Raw genomic sequence first — 22,803 nt, 5'->3', positions numbered from 1 at the left:
ACTTAATGAAAATTCAGTAAGGGGCTATATGTACTGTGAAGTGAAATTGAAATAGTCAAATTTTGGCGAACCTAACAAAGGCTAAATTATAACCTAACTTTATAATGTAAATTGTATTCTAATGTAGAAATAAGTTGAGGAGGAAATGTAGGGAAAACATTTAATGACGAGATAAATTCCTTAAACAGAGACAAGATTGCTGCCTTTATGGCCTTCTGTGCAACCTCGAACCACCATTTTTGAGTATTTAATCCTTATAGTTTATTCAAGGAAAACTGAAATTTGAATTTGGGGATTTTCCCAAAAAGGTCAGACAAGTCAGCCAAAAGAAAAGATGCATACTTTAAGCCTCCTCTGTTTCTCACCCCTCGCTCTTAATCATTTGTGTACAGTCCCTAAGTAGGTGGAATATTGCACTGAGCAGAATGAGAGAAGAACTTTTATTCTGTTGTGCTATCTCTTGTGCACACACACCCACACACACACACACACACATACACACACACACTCAGGTTGTGGGGGGGCTTGGAGGGACTTACCATGTTGTCATGAATGTCTGGCCATGAAGAAACTGATCACTTTAACAAGAAAGCCTCCCTCCTCCTCAAGATTTCTCAAGCTCAGGGCGGGGTAGTGTATGTGTGTGTGTGTGTGTGTGTGTGTGTGTGTGTGTGTGTGTGTGTGCTCATGCATACACGCCATCAAGTGTGGCGTGGTCTGCACAAGAGGCGGAGACAACAAAAGCAGGATGTGATACAGCAGGACTCCACTTCCCCATAGAGCCCCATTGAAATCAGCATAGTGCAGACAGCGCCACCTCTTGGCGAATGTGCATCACGGCGGTGGTGTGCTGGTAAAATTCCATTCCCACAGATAAGGAGCATGCAAGTGCAGACAAGCCGCAGTGAAATTATTTGATAAGATCCGAGGAGCCTTGAGAGTGTTTTCGGGAATTCCAGCCATGTGTGGCTGAAGGGACAAAAGGCAGGGGGCCTACGGTACGTCGACCGGTCTTTTTTTTGTCTCTTCCATATGTTCACTGAAGGCTCAGCTGGACCCCACCCATCCCAACACACACACACACATATAGAGGCAAAACACAGTTTGAGGTGGGGGACCCTCCTGAGACTGAAAGGTCACAGGTTCACTCCTCAAAATCCACTTAAGTCCAACCTGTGGCAAACAGAAAACAACACACACCTGCAGGAAACTTCCAGTGATACATCTTGAAACTCTTACGTTGCACATTACCTTATATGCTGACAGAAAACTCCTGAAGCCAGCACACTTGTGTGTGGAAAGATTAGTTAGACATTAACTCTGCTAAAAGCCTCCTGGAAGCTTTAACTTTCATTTGGGGTTTTAAAAGCTGCTGTTTGAAGACTTGGGAGCCAGAAGCTATTACACAAAGAGACACTGTATCAGTTTTCCCTCAGGGCCCCCACCGTTATTGGCCCCAGCTGCAGCTGAATCTTGAAAGCGAAATTTTTAATATAAAGTTAAGAGGGTGATGTCATACTGTTGGTTACATAATGGCACCCTGCTCGTCTATTTATATGTCATGGAGGTATATGTGCGTGAATAATATCATATATAATTCGACAGGAGTGAAGTTTGAAATGTGGTGCTGCTATTGAATGTGCTTCACTGAATTAAAAGGTAACTTTCTAGTCCAGTTTGTGTCTATTTTAAGGCAGCCAGTTTTCCATTCACAGACAGTGGAGTGTTGCCAAAGGGCCATTTGTACAGATTACAAACTGGACTCCAACTCTTTTTGTCCATGTTCACAACGTTTGGCAAAACCGCTGAAAACATGCTGGCAGGTGTTGATGTATTTTCGATGCAGATGTATTTTAGAGTGAAATTCCCACTAAGGAAGTCAAACTATTAGGGCAATGTTTGTTTTTTTGTTTTTTTACTTCCTTGATAGAACATGAGAGGGTTCTTTTTTTCTGACTTCGGATTCATATCTAATTTGACAGTTTTATTTTCATGAAATTCAAAATTCAATCAAATCAATGTGATTCCTGGCTTTGGTTGCAGAAGTGAATCGAATCTGTGCATCTTTGGTGAACTTTGACCCCTGGACTGCACGTTTAACCAATATTAAGCTGTTGTGACAGTGCTGACCTTTGAGGGAGAGCAGAACTGAGAAAGCTACTATTAGCTGTGTTGCACCTTTCACTGTTATTTAACTTCTACTGTTGGAGAATAAAGTGCTCCAGAAAGGAGGGGACGGTTGGAAGACAGTAAATATGTTTTTTGAATAAACTGTGTCCCGTTAACAACCTAGTTAACTAGCATGCAAACTCACAGTTAAAGGATGTATGCACTGATAACAATATTATTGATTAAATTAGCACACACCATCTTAAATTCTTTATGCTTTGCTTTATTTAGTTATTAGTGGTGAATTAGTTGTGCTGATGAAATTACATCCATAGTATTATAATATTTAGAGTTTTATATTTTTTCAAATATTAAATGAATACATATGTAACCTTTCAGCCACAGAGAGAGTTTCTGTCTTTTCATACACAGCCGTTACTCTAATATGGGAGTAAATGATATCTCACCGGCTCTGAGAGCACAATAACAACTACCTGCAAACTCGTCTGTCCACTCTGGTGGTTCTAATGCACGGAAACATTTCTTGTTGCAGCTCCACAACCATGAATTATCCTACACACTCATTCATCTTCTTCCTTCACAACATGTAATTGCACAACAGCTGAAAGGCTTGCCTCATCTTGTTGTGAGATACCTTCACCTCTTGAATTCTTGTAAAGTGGCTGTTTGGCTGCTTGTATTTGAGGGCTGCATGTTCCTGCACGCAGACCCCAAAACATCCAGCTCTATAGCTTGTGCAAATGAGTACCACAGCTATGCAGACAAAAGTAAAGAATGATCATAATCACACAGATTAAGCCTTGAACATACTCAAAATGATCTCTGCATTGATTACTTTAATCCACTGACGACTGGGTCCCACCCTCAGCTCTTCCTATGCATCCACACTGAAGTTAATCCAGCTTTGTTGTTGTTGTCAGCTCACATGAAAATAAACAGAATTCTAGCCGGGTTTCTGAATAGCTGTTGTCACCTGGGAATAACCTGGAAAGCCTGATGCACACACCCAAATCCTGATATAAAGGATTTAGACAAATCACAGGATGACAGCACAACTGCAAGGCCTGCTTATTACTGTGACAGAATAACACATGAAACACATCACAAAGTTGTACAAGGACAATTATAGAATACTAAACAACTTTATTGATGCTCACATTTGAGATTTTTACATTAATATCCATCCATTAAGAAGTAAGGTCTGGATCTAAATAACTCTAAATAACAGCATAACCAGACTTCAGAAAAAAAAACATTAAAATTCATATTAAATTATCAGGATGTGCCCCAAAAATTTAATGGGTTCTTCCCTGGCCGACGCTCAATCCCTCCACCAAGTTTGGTGCAAATCGGTTCAGTCCTTTTTGTGCAAATCTGCTGACAGACGAACAGACACAGGTGAAAAGCAGGAGGTGTACATTAAGTTCCAGTGCTAGAAACTGATTGCAACCCAACTCTAAACCTGCGTGATCAGGGTGATGGGTCTGCTTCTGTGAGGCTGTAGCACCATCTAGAGGTGAATCCAGGTTACTTCACTGTCTTGAAGACACATCCAACATGGCTGCTCCATGTAGACGCTTTTCAACGATTGCTCTTTGTGTGAAGAAGCTGCAAACCATGAGGAAGTTCAGGTAAACCAATGCAAACATGGAGAAAGAAATGCTTAAGTATGTTGCATACTGCTGAGTAGAACATCAGAGAAACACATGACCTTTGCAGCCAGTCACTGCACTGTACATTAAGTTATACATATTTATATTGATTGGTAAAGATTAGGTATCCTTATCTTTTTGAATTATAATGTTAACTATTTAATCTCTCTGTAGCCACCATGGATGCCAATGAGATAGTTCACTGTGCCCTGCAGATGGAGAAACTGACTGCAGACAGAAGCTATGGGAACGTCTTGACCCTCCTTGGTGACCTTGATAAGTCGCAGATCACAGCAGAGCAGCTGGAAACGACGGACATTGTCAAAGTTCTTTACAGGCTCCTGAAAACCTGCTCCGATGACGAGGTGAAGAAGAAAGTCAAGAGCCTGTTGTCCAAGTGGAAGAGGCAATACAGCAAAGATACACGAGGTGTGAAACGCACAGAGGAGAGCGAAGAGCCTGGGCTCTCTAGCAGGGTTTCTTTATCACGTGAGGCTGGGGATGGAGGAGTTTTCAAGCAGGGGGACTCCCTCCCTGCTTCAGCACTGAATGTGGAGAATGTGAAGGCCGCAGCAGAACAAGAGGCATCATCCAAAGTGGACAAAGATGGCCTCCAGACTTCCACTGCAGACAGCACATCTGCATCCTGTGATTTCCCATCTGTAAGAACCAAATGTGTTCAGCTCCTCCTCGCGGCCCTCTGCCCCGAGCATCCTGATCGGGACGTGGCCGCACAGCTGGCTGGAGACATGGAGCAGCACATCCACGACCTCCACAAATCAAATCAGGTCAAGTACAAAACCTGTGTGAGGAGCAAGGTAGCCAACTTGAGGAATCCCAAAAACGGTCACCTACGTCAGGGCCTGCTGAGCGGCTCCCTGTCGCCTGAGGCCTTCGCCCGGATGTCAGCGGAGGAGATGGCCAGCGCGGACCTCCGCCAGCTCAGAGAGGAGTACTCCTCCCGGGGTGTGAGCGAGAGGCAGCTCCCTCAGGTGATAGAAGGGACGCAGACGCAGAAGATTCGCTGCAAAAAATGTGGAGGATCGGACTGCAGGGTGACGCAGGTGTCCAGGGGTGCCCTCTTCTTGCCTGCATGGGTGAGGCGCGGTGGCCCCGATGAGGACGCCATGACTTTTGTGACCTGCAGCGGGTGTGGCCAGCAGTGGTACCACAGTGGCTGGATCTGTCTCTAAATCAAATCCACCGATTCTGCTACTTATCTGATTAACTGTTTAGTCAATAAAAAAAAAAAAGATCAGACACTGGTGGGAAATGTCACAGTTTCTTGTCTGTGGGCACTTTGTGAAGCCACCAAAATTTGAGAGGTTTTCCTGTTTTCACCACAGCTGAAAGATTTCTGTACAGGTTGAGAAACTTTTATAACCTTTGGCAATTTCAAAAAAGCTGAAAACATTGTGGTCAAGGTTTAACTGCTCCTTCCTGCCTCTTGAAACCGTGAAAATTTTTAACCTAAAAGTGCTGACATGTACTGAATAGAAAGTTTTTCCTGCAGCGTGTCAGATATTTTCTGAAACAGGGGGAATGGTGAGAGGAATGCAGAGTGGAAACAGAGGACAGAGCATTCCTGCAAGATGAAGCACTCACTTGTGGTTTAAACGGGACATTTTTAGGATTTATCTGTTATTTTTTGCATGACTGAATGTGGAATTTTAAAGCCCCAAAATGGTGATTACCTTTCAACTGGAGGCAGAAAAGCTAAGTCACTGCCTACTGCAGCTGCAGACCGAAACCACTACTTATCATGAAGTCATCTTCTTCCCCCTGAATCATTTCCTTGGTTCCTCTACTCTTTCTAATTGCCCTTCAGTTTGTCTTTCCTGACAGTAGCTCATCTAGCTGCGTGTCCTGGCTTCTCTCTCTTACATTTTCTGCTTAAGACATAATATCAAGCCACTAAGTTTGACCTTTCCCTTCACTAATGTATAATTAGTGAAGGGAAATAAATTATGAATTCTGTTGCGCTTATTTCAAGTCATTCTGGGCTATGAATGCTGGGTAAATTCATGCCCCTGGCCTTCTACAATATCCCATTCATTTGGAGTGAACTGGACCCAGTGGATGAGACATGTGACCTCAGAAAACGGTGAGCATGTGAGTCAGTAATCTGCCCTCCTGAGCAGCCTCGGGGGTGGATATCCCCTGGTGCTCCACTCTCTGCAAAGTCAGTCGACGTGGCACAATGACTCATTCACACGTAATCCTGACATCACATCCAGGGGCCTTTACTGTGAAGGCTCAAGAGTTTAAATCACTCACTGCATAACTAACTCCCATAATGTGACCGGACGTCTTATTTTTTTGAAGTGAAATCACTCAATTTCTGCACTGCACGGAGAGTGAGATGTGCGTTTCATTGATGAATGTGAACAACTTTTCCATCCTTCCTTCCAGGAGCCTCAGCTGGTTGCAAAAGGACAAATCAGGCTTGTCCAAAGATAAAATCCCCTGCAATGAAAACTCCCCTTGTCACAGTCAGTCGCATGGATTCAGATACAGAGCTGCGGTATCTAGTGAGTGAGATACAGCCGGAATGTAGCTGCTTCGTATCTCAGCTCTGTGGCATTTCTCTGGGTTGTGTCTCCTTTCAGATGCTCCCTATCTTGTGGCTGTTGTGCCTGGTGAAGGATTTCACCCTCTCAGTCATGGTGACCTGTCGAATCAATGCTCTGTAGCCATTTTTCTCCCTCACAAACGTCAAGTTTTTATTAATCTAGTTATTTGGTTTGGGGCCCTTTTTCATGCAATTTAATCCACTTTATTAGGCCTTCAAACCCTCAGATGCATATTTATATCATCTTTGCACACATGTTGTTGCAGTGCAAAATGCACAAGGGATATTGCAGCAAACAGAGGGCTATCAGTCCTTAGTTACAGCAAACCGCCAGGTTGTGGTTCCCAAAAACAAGTCAGTGTTTATGTGAGACCCTCATCACAAAGAATGGTCTGAGTGCGCTTCATTTGATGGGTTATTTTTAATAAAAAAAAAATGTAAAAAGTCAGAAAAAAATCTACATAATGGTGATTTGCTTATCTTTCCTATTACAAAAGTCATCTGGCGACCTCTCCTGTTTATTTAGGAAGCTTTTGGATGGGAACCACTGACTTTAACCCACTGACCTTCCTGATCTAGGTTAAGTTCATAGTCCCCGTGTTTTGTTTTTTTTTTGTTTTTTTTTAAAGTGCAACATCAGACGGACAATAAGACTATTTTTTTTTTCACAAAATTGAAACAAACAATACAATGTGGATGCACTGACCGCATCCAGGAAGGCGCATGATGAGAGGAGGCGTGACGCTCCCGGGTCATATGAGCGTCACCAGCGGCTCTGGGGCCAGAGTGCAGCGGGGACACCGGAGCGCCGTGTCGCCGGCTGACAGCAGCACCCAGCCGGGATGGATGAGGGGAAATCCACCACGCAGTGACCTCCATACTGACAGGTACGCTTTCTGAGATGGCTAAGATATAATTTCGATGGCAAAAAATATAACTTTGCGTTGTTTTAGTCGGTAAGTAAAGTCATGAGCGTACAGCGCCCATTATCGGACAGCGACAGTCTATGGCGAGGCTTCCATTATCGGACAGACGCCTGGATGCTTCGCTTCTTTCCGTATTTCCCTCAAAAAATATTGACATCGATGAAACACACAAGGGCTCAGGACTCACTTCTGGAGTGTAAATGAAAGCGTGTGTCAGTTTTAAAGTGAAACGCCTCTTTTAAAAGCGAGTTTATGCAGAGTGAAACCGGCGAGGCTCATTCCGGTGGCGCAGCCGCTGTGAAGGGCTCCTGTCCCCGGGGATGTTGTGTCCGCCGCCGGGATCTCACGCTGCTTCCTCCAACATGTTCAACCGAAGTGTTGCAACACACCAGACGGTTTCTGAAAACTGGCAAAAAAAAAAAAAAGCATGAACCGCGCCCTGGTTCATCTTCCAGCATAAAACACCATCAGGGATTTGTTCAAACACGAATGAATAACTATGATGTAATAATTAAGGTGTATTTGTGTTATTACGCTGCAGATTTAACATGGTGTGTGTGTGTGTGTGTGTGTGTGTGTGTGTTAGAAAACACATGAAATATTATATTCTGTTGCTTTGAATCAAATCATGTGGTAAGTTGTTTGGGGGAAATGTTGGTTTTTATTTATAGGAAGTAATCCAAAGAGCAGCCTCCTCTTTAAACGGGAGCCTTCTGCTGAGTGAAGCACATGACCGCTGAGTGTGTGACTGTGAGTGTGTGTGTGTGTGTGTGTGTGTGTCCAGTCATTCCTGCATCTGCATTGCATCCCTTTTTTAATAATTTATTTTTAATTTCTTGCAAATATTAATTATAATGTTTATCCTGTGGAAAGTCTGTGTTTAACGTTCCCAGGACAAAGGGATCATTTACCCAACGTTGGCCCTTAACTGGGCTGAAAATGTGCATTGCTGCCTGTTCATGTGACAGTCCAGCCTATATGCCCCCTCAGGCCACAGCGGAGTTTAACTCTTCACTTCATCCTGGTCTTTAAACTCTACAGAGTAGCTCAACTTTTCCAAACAAGCTGCAGATGTGGCCAGTTGATTGGCTGCAGACTGCATGTCCACTAGATTTTATTAGCTGGAGAGGGACGTAATCGAATTTAGATTCAAATCTTGAACTATAACTTTAACTTGCAATCATACGCTGTTCTAATCTTTTACTCACCCCCCGAAGAGTAATCAGTTTAGATTTAATAAAAAATCACTTCGAGGCACTCGTGATATTGCAGAATTTATGAAACGTCACAAGTGGTTCTGCAGGACTGGAAATATTTTTCAACGTTGTACCGTCCCCGGACCCTGAGGGGCTGAAAATCAAAACAACAATATAAAAAAAATCATTAAAAAGTCATAAAAAAGTAAAATATAAAATCAATATTGTTCCAGTTGATTGGTTGATCAGTGTATCAGAAAACTAAAATCCTCACATTTCAGGAGCTGAAACCAGCAAATGTTTTTTTGGTTGAAAAATGACTGAAACAGTTATTGATTAACCACCCCCCCAACCCCCACCCCCGTTTGTAGCCTTTAAAATATGTAAATATGTGAAGCTATAGGTGTTTAGAACATCATTTTTCACACAAAGTGATTATTGATTAGTATTTGGTATCTGCAAGTACTGAAACACATTCACTGATACCATGACAGCCAGTGATGGACAGGTGCTCCGTCTTACTATCTGAACTGTGGCGGATGAGATGATCCTCTTCATGTAACCCCCCCCCCCCCCGCTCCTGTTTAAACCTGCTCTGTAAGATTTGCCACTTACATCGTGGAGATTGGTTGTGGGCTGTAGGTGGAGTGATTGCCATGAGCCTAACCTGGGATGCAAATGTGTGGTGCAGGATTAAACTCACTGAAATCCTCATTTGTCGCTTTTTAGCAGCTGAGCCTGTGAGTGGGTGAACTCTCCTGGCCGCTTTGCGATCTGTAAAGTTAAATTCTTTCTTTTTGTCTCCTGCAGATTGTTGACAAGATGAAGCTTGCGCAGATATAAGGGTGAGAAATCTTATTTCTGTTGTTCCGTCGTTGAGTTGCACCACTCACTGGTCCTGTGATCAGTGTCCATGTGATGCGCTGCTCAGATCATTTCATGCATAACATACTAGATACAGTGTAGGAAGTTCATTAGTTGTGTAGTGTAATCAGGGGGCAGTGGCTGTTTAATAGGATTAGCTAGTCGACTGACTTCAATCAGTTCTCCTCGCAGTCAGCGTGAGGAAACATGTAAACAGTGAATGTTTCTGGCTTACAGGAAAGTGAAAGTTGATCAAGATGCACTTTGTTTTTATCTTAAGAGCAACGCTATCTGCGAGGCCAAAGGTAAAAAGTTAATGAACAAAACGACGCCAGGCTCTTATTTTGTCTGTGCCGTGAACAGGCAGTGTTTTCATGTTGCCTGTTGATAAAGACTCACATTAGTTCAAAACTGTGTGCAGGCAAAGCAAATCTTACTTTCCCAACGTGCAAAAATATTATTGATGTCACAGTTTGACCAAGTGCAATATCCAAATCAGAGGAGCTGCAGACAGAGAGGTACAAAGGTCTACAAATTATATTCTCCAAACATGCTTGTTTGGTACGAGAAAATCACCACATCATCATTTTAATATATTTTTCAGTGTAAATGAAATATAAAAATGACCATTCCAACTGAATCCGTGACTCATATGACAAACAAAAGCATCAAATCCTCATATTTAAGACGTTGGAACCAGGGAAGTGTAATTTTTAAAAAATGATTAATTGATTATAAAAATAAATGGCAATTAATTCTGTACTCATGATTGAGTAGGCTTTATTCTTATTATCTCCACCAGATGGCACCACAGTGAAGAATTTATAAATCCTCAGTGTCATCTATCCTGTGTAGAGCTCCAAGCTTTATTGTTGACATTGTTTTGATCAAGTTAATCTAAAGTTTTTTGTGCTCCCAAGGTGAAATTCCTTCCTCCATCGTTGGTGTCTACAATTTCTCTTGGCGCAGACAAGTTAGACCAGAACTGGCCTGGAGCATCTCACTGCAGCCATGATGTCCAAGTCAGCCCTCCTGAAGGTGATCCTCCTGGGTGACGGCGGCGTTGGCAAATCGTCGCTCATGAACCGCTACGTCACCAACAAGTTTGACTCGCACCTCTTCCACACTATTGGCGTGGAGTTCCTGAACAAGGAGCTGGAGGTGGACGGGCACCACGTGACTCTGCAGATCTGGGACACGGCGGGCCAGGAGCGCTTCCGCAGCCTCCGCACTCCCTTCTACCGCGGCTCCGACTGCTGCCTGCTCACCTTCAGCTTGGACGACGGACAGAGCTTCCACAACCTGGACAACTGGAAGAAGGAGTTCACTTATTACGCTGACGTAAAGGACCCTGACAACTTCCCCTTTGTGGTTCTGGGCAACAAACTGGATGTTCCCGAACGTCAGGTGTCAGGGGAGGATGTGAGACAGTGGTGCCGCGAGAACGGGGGACACCCGTACTTTGAGACGAGCGCCAAGGATGCCACCAATGTAGCATCGGCCTTTGAGGAGGCGGTGCGCCGTATCCTGGCGTTGGATGACAGAGCTGATCACCTCATCCACACCAACACAGTGGACTTGGAGAAGAAGACTCACCCTGATCCCAGCTGCTGCTGAGCTGAGCGAGCCAGCAGGAGCTCATGTGATGCTTCTGCAGATGCCACATGCTGTACAGGTGTGAGTGTGGTTTGTGATTCTACAAAAAGAGGAAGTGGTGTTCGCTCAGCAGCTTCTGCACAGTGCATCAGTGTCTAACCAAACGCCCTTGGTTAGACTCTCGACCAGGATCGGCAAGTTTAAGCCAATCTTCATATATTATCGACCAAAACTGACAAAGTTCAGCATTTTTACACCATCAAGGGACTGAAAATTTTCCCGGACCAGCTTATAGTTGGTCCCTTTTGGAGACACAATTAATAATTTATAAAAAACATTAAATAAAATAACATTTCTGATATGTCTTTGCAGATTTTAAGGATTTATTTGTGGTAGGTGACAAACCTCAGGTATCTCTCCATGTCATGTGAAATTTAAGAAAGTTTCGATACCGCTTTACGGTCAGAGCTGAGTGTATTGACGGGGCTTTCTGACCAAAGTGAAACTACGTCACCTCTGAAGTAGTAACACTTCTGTAACCACAGTAAGCATGAGACCGTTAATGTGAAAAACAGTTTTGATGTCACTGATAAACCTGTGGTCAGAGGTTTTAGCCCACACAAAGAAAAGATTATTGTCTGCCTGAAGAACCAGGGGAGTGAAGCTTTTCGCTCTAAAATATTGTAACTTAGTGCTGGGTGTCCTGAAACAGCCCAGTAACCCACACCACCAAAATTTGATATTCAGGATATGAACCAGCTAATGCTCCCAAAATGATTTTCAGGTCTTTTAATACACAAACTACAGGTGCAAAACAACTAAATTAGAGTTAAGTGCTTGAAAGTTTCACTGTTTGCATTAAACATGTCACATTTAAATTCATAGATAATAGATTTAGACACTTATAATGACAATTATAATTCCAAGGTACCTAAAAATCTAATCACAGATAGTAACCACTGTCTGTCTGATGTGTAACAATTTAGGTGGTACAGATTTTATGCAGTTGATCAACTATTTTTATTATTATTTCTTTATTTTATTTTATTTTTTTTTATAATTTCATCTCTTCTGCTGGGATAACGGAGCGTAACCAGAGATCTTATGTTGTTTATTTGTAATACCAGTGATGCCATGATGACATTTGGCATTTCTCTAAATAAGAAAAAGAAGTTTCTAGTAGTTATTTTTACGTAAATAGTACGTACTACCCCTCACTGCTGAGCCTGAAGTTGCTGTTACACTCTGGCCTGTATGATCCTCATCAGCACTGCTTCTTTACGGTAAATGAAACTGAGGAAAAATCAGTGTATTGTGTTTTTGTTTTGTTTTTGTTTTTTTCATTGGAAGAGCAGTACCCAGTTTATCCACAAGGCTGCACCCATGTATCACAAATGTGAGAGATAAACGCCCAGTTTGTGACTTCACAGTAACATCAGCGAATTGACGTCTCTGTCACAAATGTAATTCATGTTCTGCAGAATCCAGTGTGAGTATTTACACACAGTATGCAGAGGGTCACCGAACTCTATGTACTGTATATGTATCTGCATGTTTATGTTTTAGTAGCCCCAGAGTCAAAGGGGGGGTGAAGGAGATCAGTGTAATCAGGCAGCGTAAGTGAAAACGCCTGTGTGGACGAACCATGGCTGTGTGAGCCTCCTCAGAGAGGTCCAGTCTGCAGCTGTGAGTATTCAGTAGTTTCACAACTGTAATGATTAAAACCACATCCTCGTTTGATGTCAGACTTCCACAGAAATAAATGGATGACGTCATTTGGCAACTTTTAGTGACTTTTTGAGAAAAGATCCTCAGATTTTCCTCGGAAGTGAGATGAGGTCTGGTTTGTTGAGGGCAGTGCTCAGTGGCTAGTTGATTCAATCTGCATCACCTGTTGCAAAGGTGACTTCTCTACTACAGCAGACAAAGGCTAGAAAAATGTGGGATGTTTCCAGGACTTTATTTACTAAAGTTACAATTAAAAATCTGTCTTTTATTTTGTAGCATAACGAGTAGAATGACTTTTGTCGGTTACATGAGCTGATTTATACTTTTTAAACACCAAAAATGCTTCTAAAATGTATGGAACTGCTGATTTTCTGTTTCTTACATCATAGTTAACTGAAACTGTCCTTGAGTTTAAGGCTGTTGCTTGACAAAAAAGTAATTTTCTGAGGTAACTTTTGATGCAAGGGGAGTTTTGTGGGTATTTTTTCAATGTTTTATAGAATAAAAACAATGAATTATTTGAGAAAATAGTGATAAGATTTATCAATACCAACAATTGTAATGGTTAGATGCATCCATAAAAGAAAAAAACAAACTGAAATCACCCAAACCCAAGAAAGAGGCAGGAGACAACGGTGTCACGATAATAAAAAATATCGGTTTTACTAGAGAAGGTTACAAAAATCATCACTATATAGGAGTCATAGAACTATTTCCAACTTAAAAAATAAAACCATAATGAAACACCTACAGGGACTACAATGCCATCAAAGTACAATGGAGTTTTCTTTAGAAAAGAGTGGGTGGAAAGGGGACCGGGGGGGGGGGCAAACACCGCCTACCATAGTTGTCAGTACAATTGACTACACATCACCTGAAAAACTGCAAAGACACAGTCATGTCTCCTTCATGCAAATAACGAGGAAACAACAACACCCTGACACGCATCGTCCTATAGGAAACTGAAGTTTGCCTTTACATCAACCTGGCGGCAAAGCACGTATATTTATCAAACATAACACACATGGCAATATAGTCCTTTTTTATACAGAATAGACAGCTGCACACATGGACGATACTGACATGCTTCATCTCATCAAAGTTCAAAAATGTGTCTTCTTCAGTGTTTTTTGAGGGTTAACTAACCAGTGATGATCGATATAGAATATAGTTTATGATTATTAAACAATATTTGATTATAAAATTAATGTATGAAAATTCCTGACTTGTTTTATTCAGAGTGTAAACATCCAAAACAGTCTCTGTGGCTCATGTGAGAGGCATGACAATAAAACTGAAAAGGATAAGTAAAGAAAAAAGAAAAGAAAAAAAAAAAAGACATTTTCCTCAACTCGTGTTGAGTCGCTCATTTGGCTGGCCATTGAAAAATAAGCAGAAACAAGTTCCATAAAATCATTGTTACTGAATCACAAGAAGAACCCAGCTGCCTAAAACTGATTAAACATTAAAAATCAATTTCCATAATTTTTTTTTCACATTTTAAAATGTATACGTCACAATCACCTCAATCCATCATATCATATCATGACTGCACTGTATCCCTCTCACGACATATCATTTAAGATGTTACATTACAATTATTATATCAAATGCAGAACTAGTATTTTAGTGCTAAACACATATCTCAAAGGGTACATTTACATATATTTGTGGAACAAAAAAATAATAGAAGAGCATGGCAAAAACACTGATTGTGTTCTCCGCTTTTTGGGAGAAGTGTAGATCGAGATCTTTTAGGGTGATTTGGCTATTTACAGGTGAACTTCATTCGCAAAAGGAGGAATTTTAGAAAAAAAGAGAACAGGTTTTACTGTATAATTCACACAGGACAGCGAACCAATCCAGTAAGGGTTAAGTATTTAGATGGTGCAGTTTTAGAAAAGAACACAACTGGCTAAAATCAGATTTAGTTTGATACCTGAGGTGTGTGTCTTCTTTCTGGCAAAAGACCCGGACAGTTTTATCTTTGATTTCTGCTGCCGCTGGTGAATGGAGTAGCAAAAACCATAAAGATCTTAAAAAGGAATAGTTTGACATTTTGCAAATTGTATTTGCTTTCCTGCCAAGACTTAGATGAGAGGATAGATACTGCTCTCGAACAGTAAATATCAAGCTATCACCTGGACCTTAACTTAACTTATCTGAAACACTGGAAATGGGGAAACATCTAACATCAGCCCACCAAGCTCATTACTTAATGCAGTATATCCTGGTAGTTTAATTAACTCAAAGTTGTGATTTTAAGGTTAGCAGAGCCATTAGACAGTCACCTGTGCCAAAATATACTCATAATTCTCCTGTAAAACAACAACTTGTTGTTTTCAGAATAATTTTTTTGAGTGAATTAAACTACCAAGATAAACTGTGTTAATTTGTGAGCTTAAGAGGTGCTGGGAGGTGGATTTTGTTACATTGAGACTGAGCCAATCTAACTCTTTTCTGCTAATGCTAGGCAAATTTAGCAATTTCCTGTTTGAAGCTTCTTATTATACATACACATGAGAGAGGTATCAATCTTGTCAACTAACTCTCAGCAAAGAAAAATAACATATTTTTCAGAACTATTCCTTTAAAAAAGTTTGCTGCACCTCTGGTCTTAAATTAACTGTTAATAGCTTGGTGGATAAATCAACTCTGATCATGTAAATGCACAATTAATCCTTGAGATACCACATGATTTGAGTCTATATGGGAGACGGGGGCTGGGGTGCTTTGTGTTTTCAAGGGATTTTCACTCTCCTTGTTTTTTTATTTCATAAATAGTGCAACACATATCGAGCAGAAGCAATAAAAAGTTAAAGATGGAGAAGAAAAGTAAAGGAGAAAAAACCTATGAGCGCAAAAACATAAAGAAGAAAAAAGATCATAATAGTACCTGGCATACTTTTCAGAGAGTATTAAAAAAAACAACAACATTCATACACATTCGCACAATATATTCATATTCATATATATATGCATATAAAACACCAAAAAACAGAGGAAGTTGGTCGCTGCTTGGCTTCCCTGTGGCTGAAGCTGACAGTGAACAATGTTTTTTTTAGGCTGTTAGGAGCTGTGTGTCGAGAGGCTGTGCTGGCTCAGGGCGCGAGGCCATCACAGCCGGGCCTCGTTCACGAGCCGCCGCCCAAAAGCACGGGGGACGAGACGCTTCTGAACTGATGTACCGAACCTGAGCTCCACCCCGGCGGGCGAGCTCTCCCCTTCTGAAACATCTGCCTCCGCCTGGGCCTCCCGCTTCTCCTGATCCTCTATTCTCTTCCCCTCTGGTGTGGGTACGCTCCCACAACTCTTAATCAGCATCGGGGAAGGGAAGAGGATGGAGAATCAGGAGGCTGGGGGACTATCAAACATGACCGAGGTGGTTTGTTTTAAAGGAGGGAGGGGTGGGCGCTGGGTGTTGTGGGGCGGGGGTTGAGGTGTGGAGCGGAGATGGGTGGCGGCGGGAGAGGATCTCTTGTCCTTATGAGTAGGAGGAGGAGTTCTGGCCCTCCTTGGAGCGCGCCTCAGCCTCCAGGTCCTGGTCGTCCTTGGTCTTGATGTCCTGGTACTCGTGCGTGGAGACGGCGCTCTTCAGATAGGCCCAGTTGGCCGCCAAGATCATCAGGTAGTGGATCTGAAGAGAAACACAGGCTTATTTCATCTACTGTAGGCACGGATGATGTGCACTGGAGGATGATGCTGGAGTACAGGTGTTCCTGCAGTTTGCATACAAGACTTCAATGTAGCTTCCTGTTTTCTGCTGACAAGAAATGATGCAATACATGTGCAAATAGATTCCAATCAAAGTGCAGTGTCCTGTTCCATACTGCATACTAACTGCAGAAAGAAACTTGCACAAAGAAAATAGAGTAGCAGTTTTATAAGAAGTTTAATTAGCACTGACCCTCTAAAGTTACATTTTTAATTGATGTTTGAAAAGTTACACCCATAATAACCTGATAACTTGATATGGTGAAGTTTCTGCAGGTGATTGCACTGATCAGTAGTGGAGTAATAAAGCAATGGTCACATTTAACAAATTGATGAGTTGAAGAAGTGTGCACCTTTTAAAAAATACAGTTCAAGAATACAAACCAGTGCAGAGCATGTTCACTCTTTTGCTCAGCTGCTTCTTTCTTGCCTTGTTGATACTATTCTCTATCTCGTTCTACCTAAACAAAAAAGTCCGCCTCCGCAGCAGAGTAAAACACTGACCCTCTGTCAGCACACGCTCACACACAGAGGCAGGCTGCACGGTAAGATTTCAACCCATAGGATGACACGCTGATAAACGTGAGAGGCGGTGGTTGCCGTGGCAACAGATAAGGACGCCATAGCAACGTGCATATTTCCAGCAGCACATTATCAGCGGGATCATGAGGAGCTTACCAAAGCGATGACAGTGGCTCCGGCACCGGCCAAAGCGACAATGTAGAGGTGGTAGGACAGGTAGAACTGTGGGTGAAAAGAGAAATTAGCGAGGGAGGAGATTACAAAAAAAAAAGCAATAAGGGAAGATCAGTGTCCTCTCACCTCGCTTGTGTTACAGATGTCGCCCAGTGTGGCTCCACATGCTTTTCCCGGTGTGGCGTTCCAGGGAATAACACCTGCAGGATCAGAGAGATGAAACGTCACAGCTTTCTCATCTGAGACAAGAAGCTTTTTTCCCTCCCCCGAGACTGACTGTATGATTGAAGGCATTATGAATTAGGCTCGGATAAAGATTAAAGGAAACAGGGCTGCTGCTGTCCGAGCCTCTGAGCCTCTCCTACAGGAAAAATATGGGTCATTATTTTGAATCACTTCTTTACTGTAGAAACATTTTTACAGACTGTGTAGCGTAGACTTCTTCATTTTTTCCCGCCTGTTTTAGTGTCATTTTTTTGACATTTTTATAAATTCCTCTAATTAAAATGATTAGTAACATTATTATAGATTTGACACTTAAAGAATGGCTTCCAAAAAAAAAAAATATTATAAAACATGTCCATGATCAATCCAGCTTGCTGCTGACAATAATTTAACGACTGCCAGTAATTGGGGTTAATATTTCATACCGAGTGTGACTGCCAGTGAAGCATATGTGAGCCTCATCCTACTTTGTACGCGGGCCAGCTGTCTTCCAAATGTGGGTCACATACTGTACATTAGGCCATCAAACAGATAAGCAGATATTCAGTCACAGGAGAGCGTTGCTGTGCTGTAATTCTGCAGGAAGGTGGATTTTCATACAGGCCCAATCAGGCTCCTCAATAATCTAAATGTGTTTGTTGACCTCTCCCCGTATAGAAAGTGACATTTAAAGCAGCTTGAGATGAGTATGTGATGTGGCTGAAGAGTAAAGCCGTTTGAATCACACTGCAGGTTGTAAAACGCCGGCTTCTTTTTTATTATGTGCTCTCCTGCAGGTGAGTCTGGGCCACATGTGTGAGAACCACCAGGACGTTGTTTTATGCGCAGACTTGAAAGCTTTTATTGCTGAGGCCAGCCGGCGTGTTTGAGCTCACCCTCTCTTGATCAGAGGAGCTTCTCTTAAACTTGGAGGACATGTAACACAGCGTGGGATCGCATCCTGTCTACTTTAGCTGCAAATCAAAATGTGCAACATGTTTATTATTTCATTTTACAGAATGTTCTTGCCTCATCTTTTGAGCAAACAGATTTTACAATTAGTCCGACAACTAGGTGGTTTTTAAAAATAGCTCGTTGCCCTGTCGTGCTGTTCAACCTCTACTGCATTTTTGTTAAATTACAACACTGCTATAATCTGAATAAACTGCTGTATTAATTACCATACTGCCTGACGTCCACACAGATGGAGTCAGGCGAGGTGATGTTGGCGTCAGGAGACTTCATGGCAGCGCAGGTATTCCACATGTTGAAGAAGAGGAAAACGGGGATCGCCGTGAAGCCGAAGATGGCGAGGAAGGCCAGAGCGAGGATGTAGGTCAGGAACATGAACTGAGGAGAGGAGAGAGGTGAAAAGGAAGGAGAGATTACATTAACATTACTTTGTCCCCATAGTTTGAGTTGCATGAAAAAAAGTAGGTTAATATTATTCCTTAAAGACCACCACCACCACCACACACACACACACACACACACACACACACACACACACACACACACACACACACACACACACACACACAAACAACCCATGCTTAAGCTAATGCTGCTGGACATCTGTAGCAATTAGAGTAATCAGGGTAGAACGGACAAACTGTGCCAGAGTTACCCTCAAGGCTCGAGTGGGGTGAGTTTGAGTGTGTGTGCACAAGTGTTTGCATATAGTGTAACTGTCTAATGTGTGTGTGTGTCTATAAATGTGAAGAGGTGTGTGATTGTGCCTCCGCAACACCTTCAAGATGACTCTTGTCCCGGCTTGTAAAGCTTAATGGATGACTGTTTTGTGCTGATTTTTCTAAGCCTGTAAACACTATTTTAAGCAGGAACATTATAAAATGCACATCAGAGTAATTACATCTCATTTACAGGCTTTCATTTGGAGTGAACTGGGTCAGTGGGTGTGATGATTTGCAGCAGCTGCTTGTGTTTTTGTGCGTGTTGACATACGAAGGCGGTGATGCAGCGTCCGCAGACGGTGGTCTTGAAGTCACTCTGCAGCTCCTTCTTGATGGCGCTGGTGGTGTAAAACCCCTCGGCCAGCAGGATGATGGCGTAGACGAAGAAGAAGGAGGCGATGCCGTAGATGATGTACTGAAAGATCTGGATCCTGAGCACACAGATGCAGGAAAGAGGTTAAACAGCTAAGTCATGACACAGGGCTTTTAAAGCTGCACGTGGCATCTTTGCAACCATGCTCTGGTATCAGGATATCATCCCTCTTTAAGTTCCTGTTAAGTATAAGATCACTTCAGATTGATGTTTCAGTTCGTGTTTGATCCACACTGAAGACTTACACCATGGTGAGGGTGGCGTGGTTGCTGGTCTCCCTGGAGAAATGGTTCTCCAGCATGGTCAAGGTGCCGGTCAGCGCCACGTGGCCGCAGCCGCAGAACAGGGCCACGCCTGAGAAGCAGAGGATGGTGGCGACGAGGGAGGCGTAGGGCACCCCGCCCAGACACTTGATGCAGCACTCGAAGCATCCTGCACGGGGAGACAGAGAGAGCAGGATTTAGTCACAGATAGAAAGAGTTTCCTGTTGCATTTAGCTGCCCGCAGCTAAAAAGGCTTTAAGTAGGATACAAGAACAAACAATCTGGGTCAGATCTGAAAGCCAACAAATGGCTAAAGGCCCGATTGCAAACAGAATGTTTGCTCTAACAAGCAGGAGCAAGCAGAGCCGACTGCTGCAACGTGACTCCTCATAAAGTGGCTCAATCAGCTCTGGTGATGACACTCGGTGCAACACTTTGTCCACTGCTGCTTGATCATTACTCGTGTGCAGAAACCTGCGAGATTCACCATCGTGCTGCTGGGGCTGAGTCAAGCGTGCGTGCAGCAGGAGCGTCACGCTCGTCTCTCTGAGTCTACAAGGGGAGAACAACACTTCTCCCTGTCAGGCGTGTCGAGAGGCTAATCATAGCATCTTTCACAGTTAGTGCGTCTTCACTTTGAGCTCAGCTGGGGCTGCTGAATATTACATGTAAGCTGCACAACATGCTCACATCCTCCTCTTCCTCAAGACCTGCTCTTTCTCCCTTTTGTCTTTAAAGGAAAAAAAATCAAGTTTTTTATTCTGCCTTATAAACAGATTGCATGAATAACTCATGACCTAATCCTAAATAAATCACTAAAAAATAAATGACTCTAGGCATTTTCTAGGGCAACAGAGAAATGACGTTTAAGTGGCACTTACTGGGGTTGTGCCTCAAAAATACTGAATGTTTGACTGATTTATTTGTTTTTGATGCAATCAAATTTGAAGAAGGGACATTCTGATTCCAAAATGACGATGAACGCAGCTAAATGATCCCTTGGGCTCGTGCAGTTTCTACACACTGACGGTGATGAATTAGTAAATTTGTTTTCCATTAACCGCAGCAGCGCTCGAAGCTTCCCGTGTGAGTCAAGGGCTTGAGATGTGCAGGTACGGGAAAGCGCGGCGCATCCTGCTCCCATCACAGTCGAGAGGAACAAAAAAGAGGGAAAATAACACATTGTATTGAGCACAAGAGTTGCATCTTATATAATGCCTGGTAAAAATAGCTCCTCTAGCAAAGCCGGAAGTTACTCAGGGAAAAAAAAAAAAAAAAAGACAAAATGAACTGTCTTGTGTGTGCCACTTTTGCTGTTTCCATGACAACCTGCTCCATTTGGCAACTGAAGCATTATTATTTCATGTTCAGAAGTTTGTTGAATCTGAACATTTCTATTTGCAAAGCCTTGAAAACATAATTTAACGGCATTATATGTCTTTAAAACGTGTACATGCAGCTCTGCAGACATGGGAGGATCTGTCCTGACACCCTCTGCTTCTGAAGTGATGGCAAGCATTAGAGAAAAACACACACTTGGTGCCAGTGATGGTCTTTTCTGATATATACTGCATATGACAGGCGATCCTATGAGAACATGAGATTCACTCTAACATCCACACAAGCAGGAGCTAAGACCCTCTGACAGCGTTCATCAACATCAAACTCAGTCAACTGACTCTGACGGCCGGTGACGTGAGGTGATATCCCTCCACAGAAAGCAATTAAACCACACACACAAACACACGCGCGCACACACACACACACTTCTCAAGGCTTTCCCATGTTCGGTTTGCAGGTGACATCCCCAACAAAACACGACAAGAAAGTCATTTTATTTTGAAATGAAAACCCTCCTCTACTAGTGCACTCCCAGTTGTTTCTGAATCGATCGTCCAGGCCAGGTAGTGTTACAAGCCTGTGGACAGATGTTATTGATGAGTCTAAAAGAGCAGATTGATTTCAGCCCCCCTGAGGGGAAGAGGAAGAACCATCAATAGAATCACTGCTGGAGGCAAAATGGCAACTTACTGAACCTAAATGTGGTGATTTTCATGTTTTAAGTTCAGATTATATGTTATTCTACAAACCTCAAATGCCATGCCATGAAATCTAGTACATATCCTCTTGTCTCCTTCTAGTTGAATTCTAATGACTTATGTGAATTTTCAACTAACGCCGTCATCACGTCAACATTTTTATTTTTACAATACAATGACGTTTATGCAAATAGGGTCCAGCTTCACCACAGTCCTAACAATTTGTATGTTTTCTCTGCTGCCAGACGGACAAGAAGACACACAGCGAGCTGCTGTCAGAAGGTGGTGAAACGAGCTGAGGCTAGCTGGTTGGCAATCGCAACATTTCTGCCAGACTGGTAAGTAAACAGCTGTTAATGTGATTGTTAGCTATGTAGCAAAAGGAAAAATATCTCCTATAATGCTAAATGTTTTTTCTTTCCTAATTCATCATGTTAAGTTTCACTGTTTCATTCTGTTCGCTTGTGGTGCCCCCTTCAAATGTTGAAGCTTGTGTCTGAAGCTCCTGACCTCAGTGAGGGGTCACGTGCCGGCAGACCCCCACAGTCCATGTCTGAGTGGGAAAAAAAAAAAAAAGACCCAAGCCATAAATCTAAGATGCAACTGCTCCCCTCCGAAGTGTGTTGCTGCTGATGAGGACTCTGCCTTGCGTAACGCAGCGGAGCCTCGTTGCATAATAGATCCAAATCCTATTAATGTTAATGAAGGAAGCGGGCTGATGGAGAGGTGGAGCTGATAAGGCTGCGTGGCTCTAAAATCCTGAGCCGAGAAACAGGCCAGGCCTCAGGGGTGGGGGGGCCGCGATGGACTCACTGGTCGATACCATGACGACCTGGAGGCTGTTTAAAGGCTGCTCTGCACTGACACTCCGTCCTACTATAAAAGGTCAATCTCAACAGGTGATTTAGTAGGTCAGTCTGCCTCTCTTTTTTATTTAGAGAACAGAATAAAACCTGTCAGTGAGATTGGATAATCCTGCGTTTTCAAATGCAAATCAAGAATTTCCAGGCGACTTTATCTTGATATTCATTCTAACCTCTTTTCAAGGTGAGAAAGGAACCTTTTCACTGATTTTCTCATTTGTTTAAAGAAACAGCTCGAATTTAAGACAAATTCCAGGACTGCAAGGCTGGTTTTTAAGGCTCATGTTATTCCT

At 42.6% G+C, this 22,803-nt stretch overlaps 3 protein-coding genes across 7 annotated transcripts in view; 2 read left to right on the top strand and 1 right to left on the bottom strand.

Moving 5' to 3' along the window:
• Positions 1-759: 759 nt before the first annotated feature.
• LOC139609556 (transcription elongation factor A N-terminal and central domain-containing protein) lies at positions 760-5,483 on the top strand. Of its 3 annotated transcripts, none has more exons than XM_071464298.1 (2): positions 760-998; positions 3,957-5,483. In XM_071464298.1, the coding sequence occupies exon 2, from the start codon at positions 3,962-3,964 to the stop codon at positions 4,973-4,975; it is 1,014 nt and encodes a 337-aa protein (XP_071320399.1). In that variant the 5' UTR covers positions 760-998; positions 3,957-3,961; the 3' UTR covers positions 4,976-5,483. The 3 variants fall into 3 exon arrangements, with proteins under 3 accessions (XP_071320399.1, XP_071320400.1, XP_071320398.1); XM_071464299.1 differs by lacking the exon at positions 760-998 and adding an exon at positions 3,349-3,761 and having other exon boundaries at positions 3,998-5,483; XM_071464297.1 differs by lacking the exon at positions 760-998 and adding an exon at positions 3,351-3,761.
• Positions 5,484-6,950: 1,467 nt separating this feature from the next.
• Positions 6,951-11,295, top strand: LOC139609558 (ras-related protein Rab-9A-like). 2 transcript variants are annotated; one of them, XM_071464304.1, is made up of 3 exons: positions 6,951-7,241; positions 9,287-9,321; positions 10,261-11,295. In XM_071464304.1, exon 3 carries the CDS (start codon positions 10,352-10,354, stop codon positions 10,955-10,957), a length of 606 nt encoding a protein of 201 aa, XP_071320405.1. In that variant the 5' UTR covers positions 6,951-7,241; positions 9,287-9,321; positions 10,261-10,351; the 3' UTR covers positions 10,958-11,295. The 2 variants fall into 2 exon arrangements, with proteins under 2 accessions (XP_071320405.1, XP_071320403.1); XM_071464302.1 differs by lacking the exon at positions 9,287-9,321.
• Positions 11,296-13,302: 2,007 nt separating this feature from the next.
• The window catches only part of LOC139609557 (neuronal membrane glycoprotein M6-b-like), a 33,315-nt gene continuing 23,814 nt past the window's right edge, over positions 13,303-22,803 (bottom strand). For both annotated transcript variants that reach the window (XM_071464301.1, XM_071464300.1), the window contains exons 2-7: positions 19,591-19,777; positions 19,244-19,403; positions 18,460-18,628; positions 17,201-17,274; positions 17,057-17,122; positions 13,303-16,301 (exon numbers count right to left, since the gene is read on the bottom strand). In XM_071464301.1, the coding sequence (XP_071320402.1) occupies positions 16,149-16,301; positions 17,057-17,122; positions 17,201-17,274; positions 18,460-18,628; positions 19,244-19,403; positions 19,591-19,777 (809 nt within the window). In that variant the 3' untranslated portion in view covers positions 13,303-16,148. The remainder of the gene's footprint in view (positions 16,302-17,056; positions 17,123-17,200; positions 17,275-18,459; positions 18,629-19,243; positions 19,404-19,590; positions 19,778-22,803) is intronic.

The sequence above is a fragment of the Trachinotus anak genome, unplaced genomic scaffold (genome assembly GCF_046630095.1).
Source record: "Trachinotus anak isolate AG129_WGS33_773 ecotype Australia unplaced genomic scaffold, CSIRO_AGI_Tana_v1 ptg000026l, whole genome shotgun sequence".
NCBI classification, from domain to species: domain Eukaryota; kingdom Metazoa; phylum Chordata; class Actinopteri; order Carangiformes; family Carangidae; genus Trachinotus; species Trachinotus anak.
The sequence above is the reverse complement of the archived record's forward strand: the minus strand, read 5'-3'. Positions and strand labels throughout refer to the sequence as shown.

Bases quoted from the DNA above. Each gene is read 5' to 3' on its own strand.
- LOC139609556 (XM_071464298.1), top strand. From the start codon at position 3,962: ATGGATGCCAATGAGATAGTTCACTGTGCCCTGCAGATGGAGAAACTG.
- LOC139609558 (XM_071464302.1), top strand. From the start codon at position 10,352: ATGATGTCCAAGTCAGCCCTCCTGAAGGTGATCCTCCTGGGTGACGGC.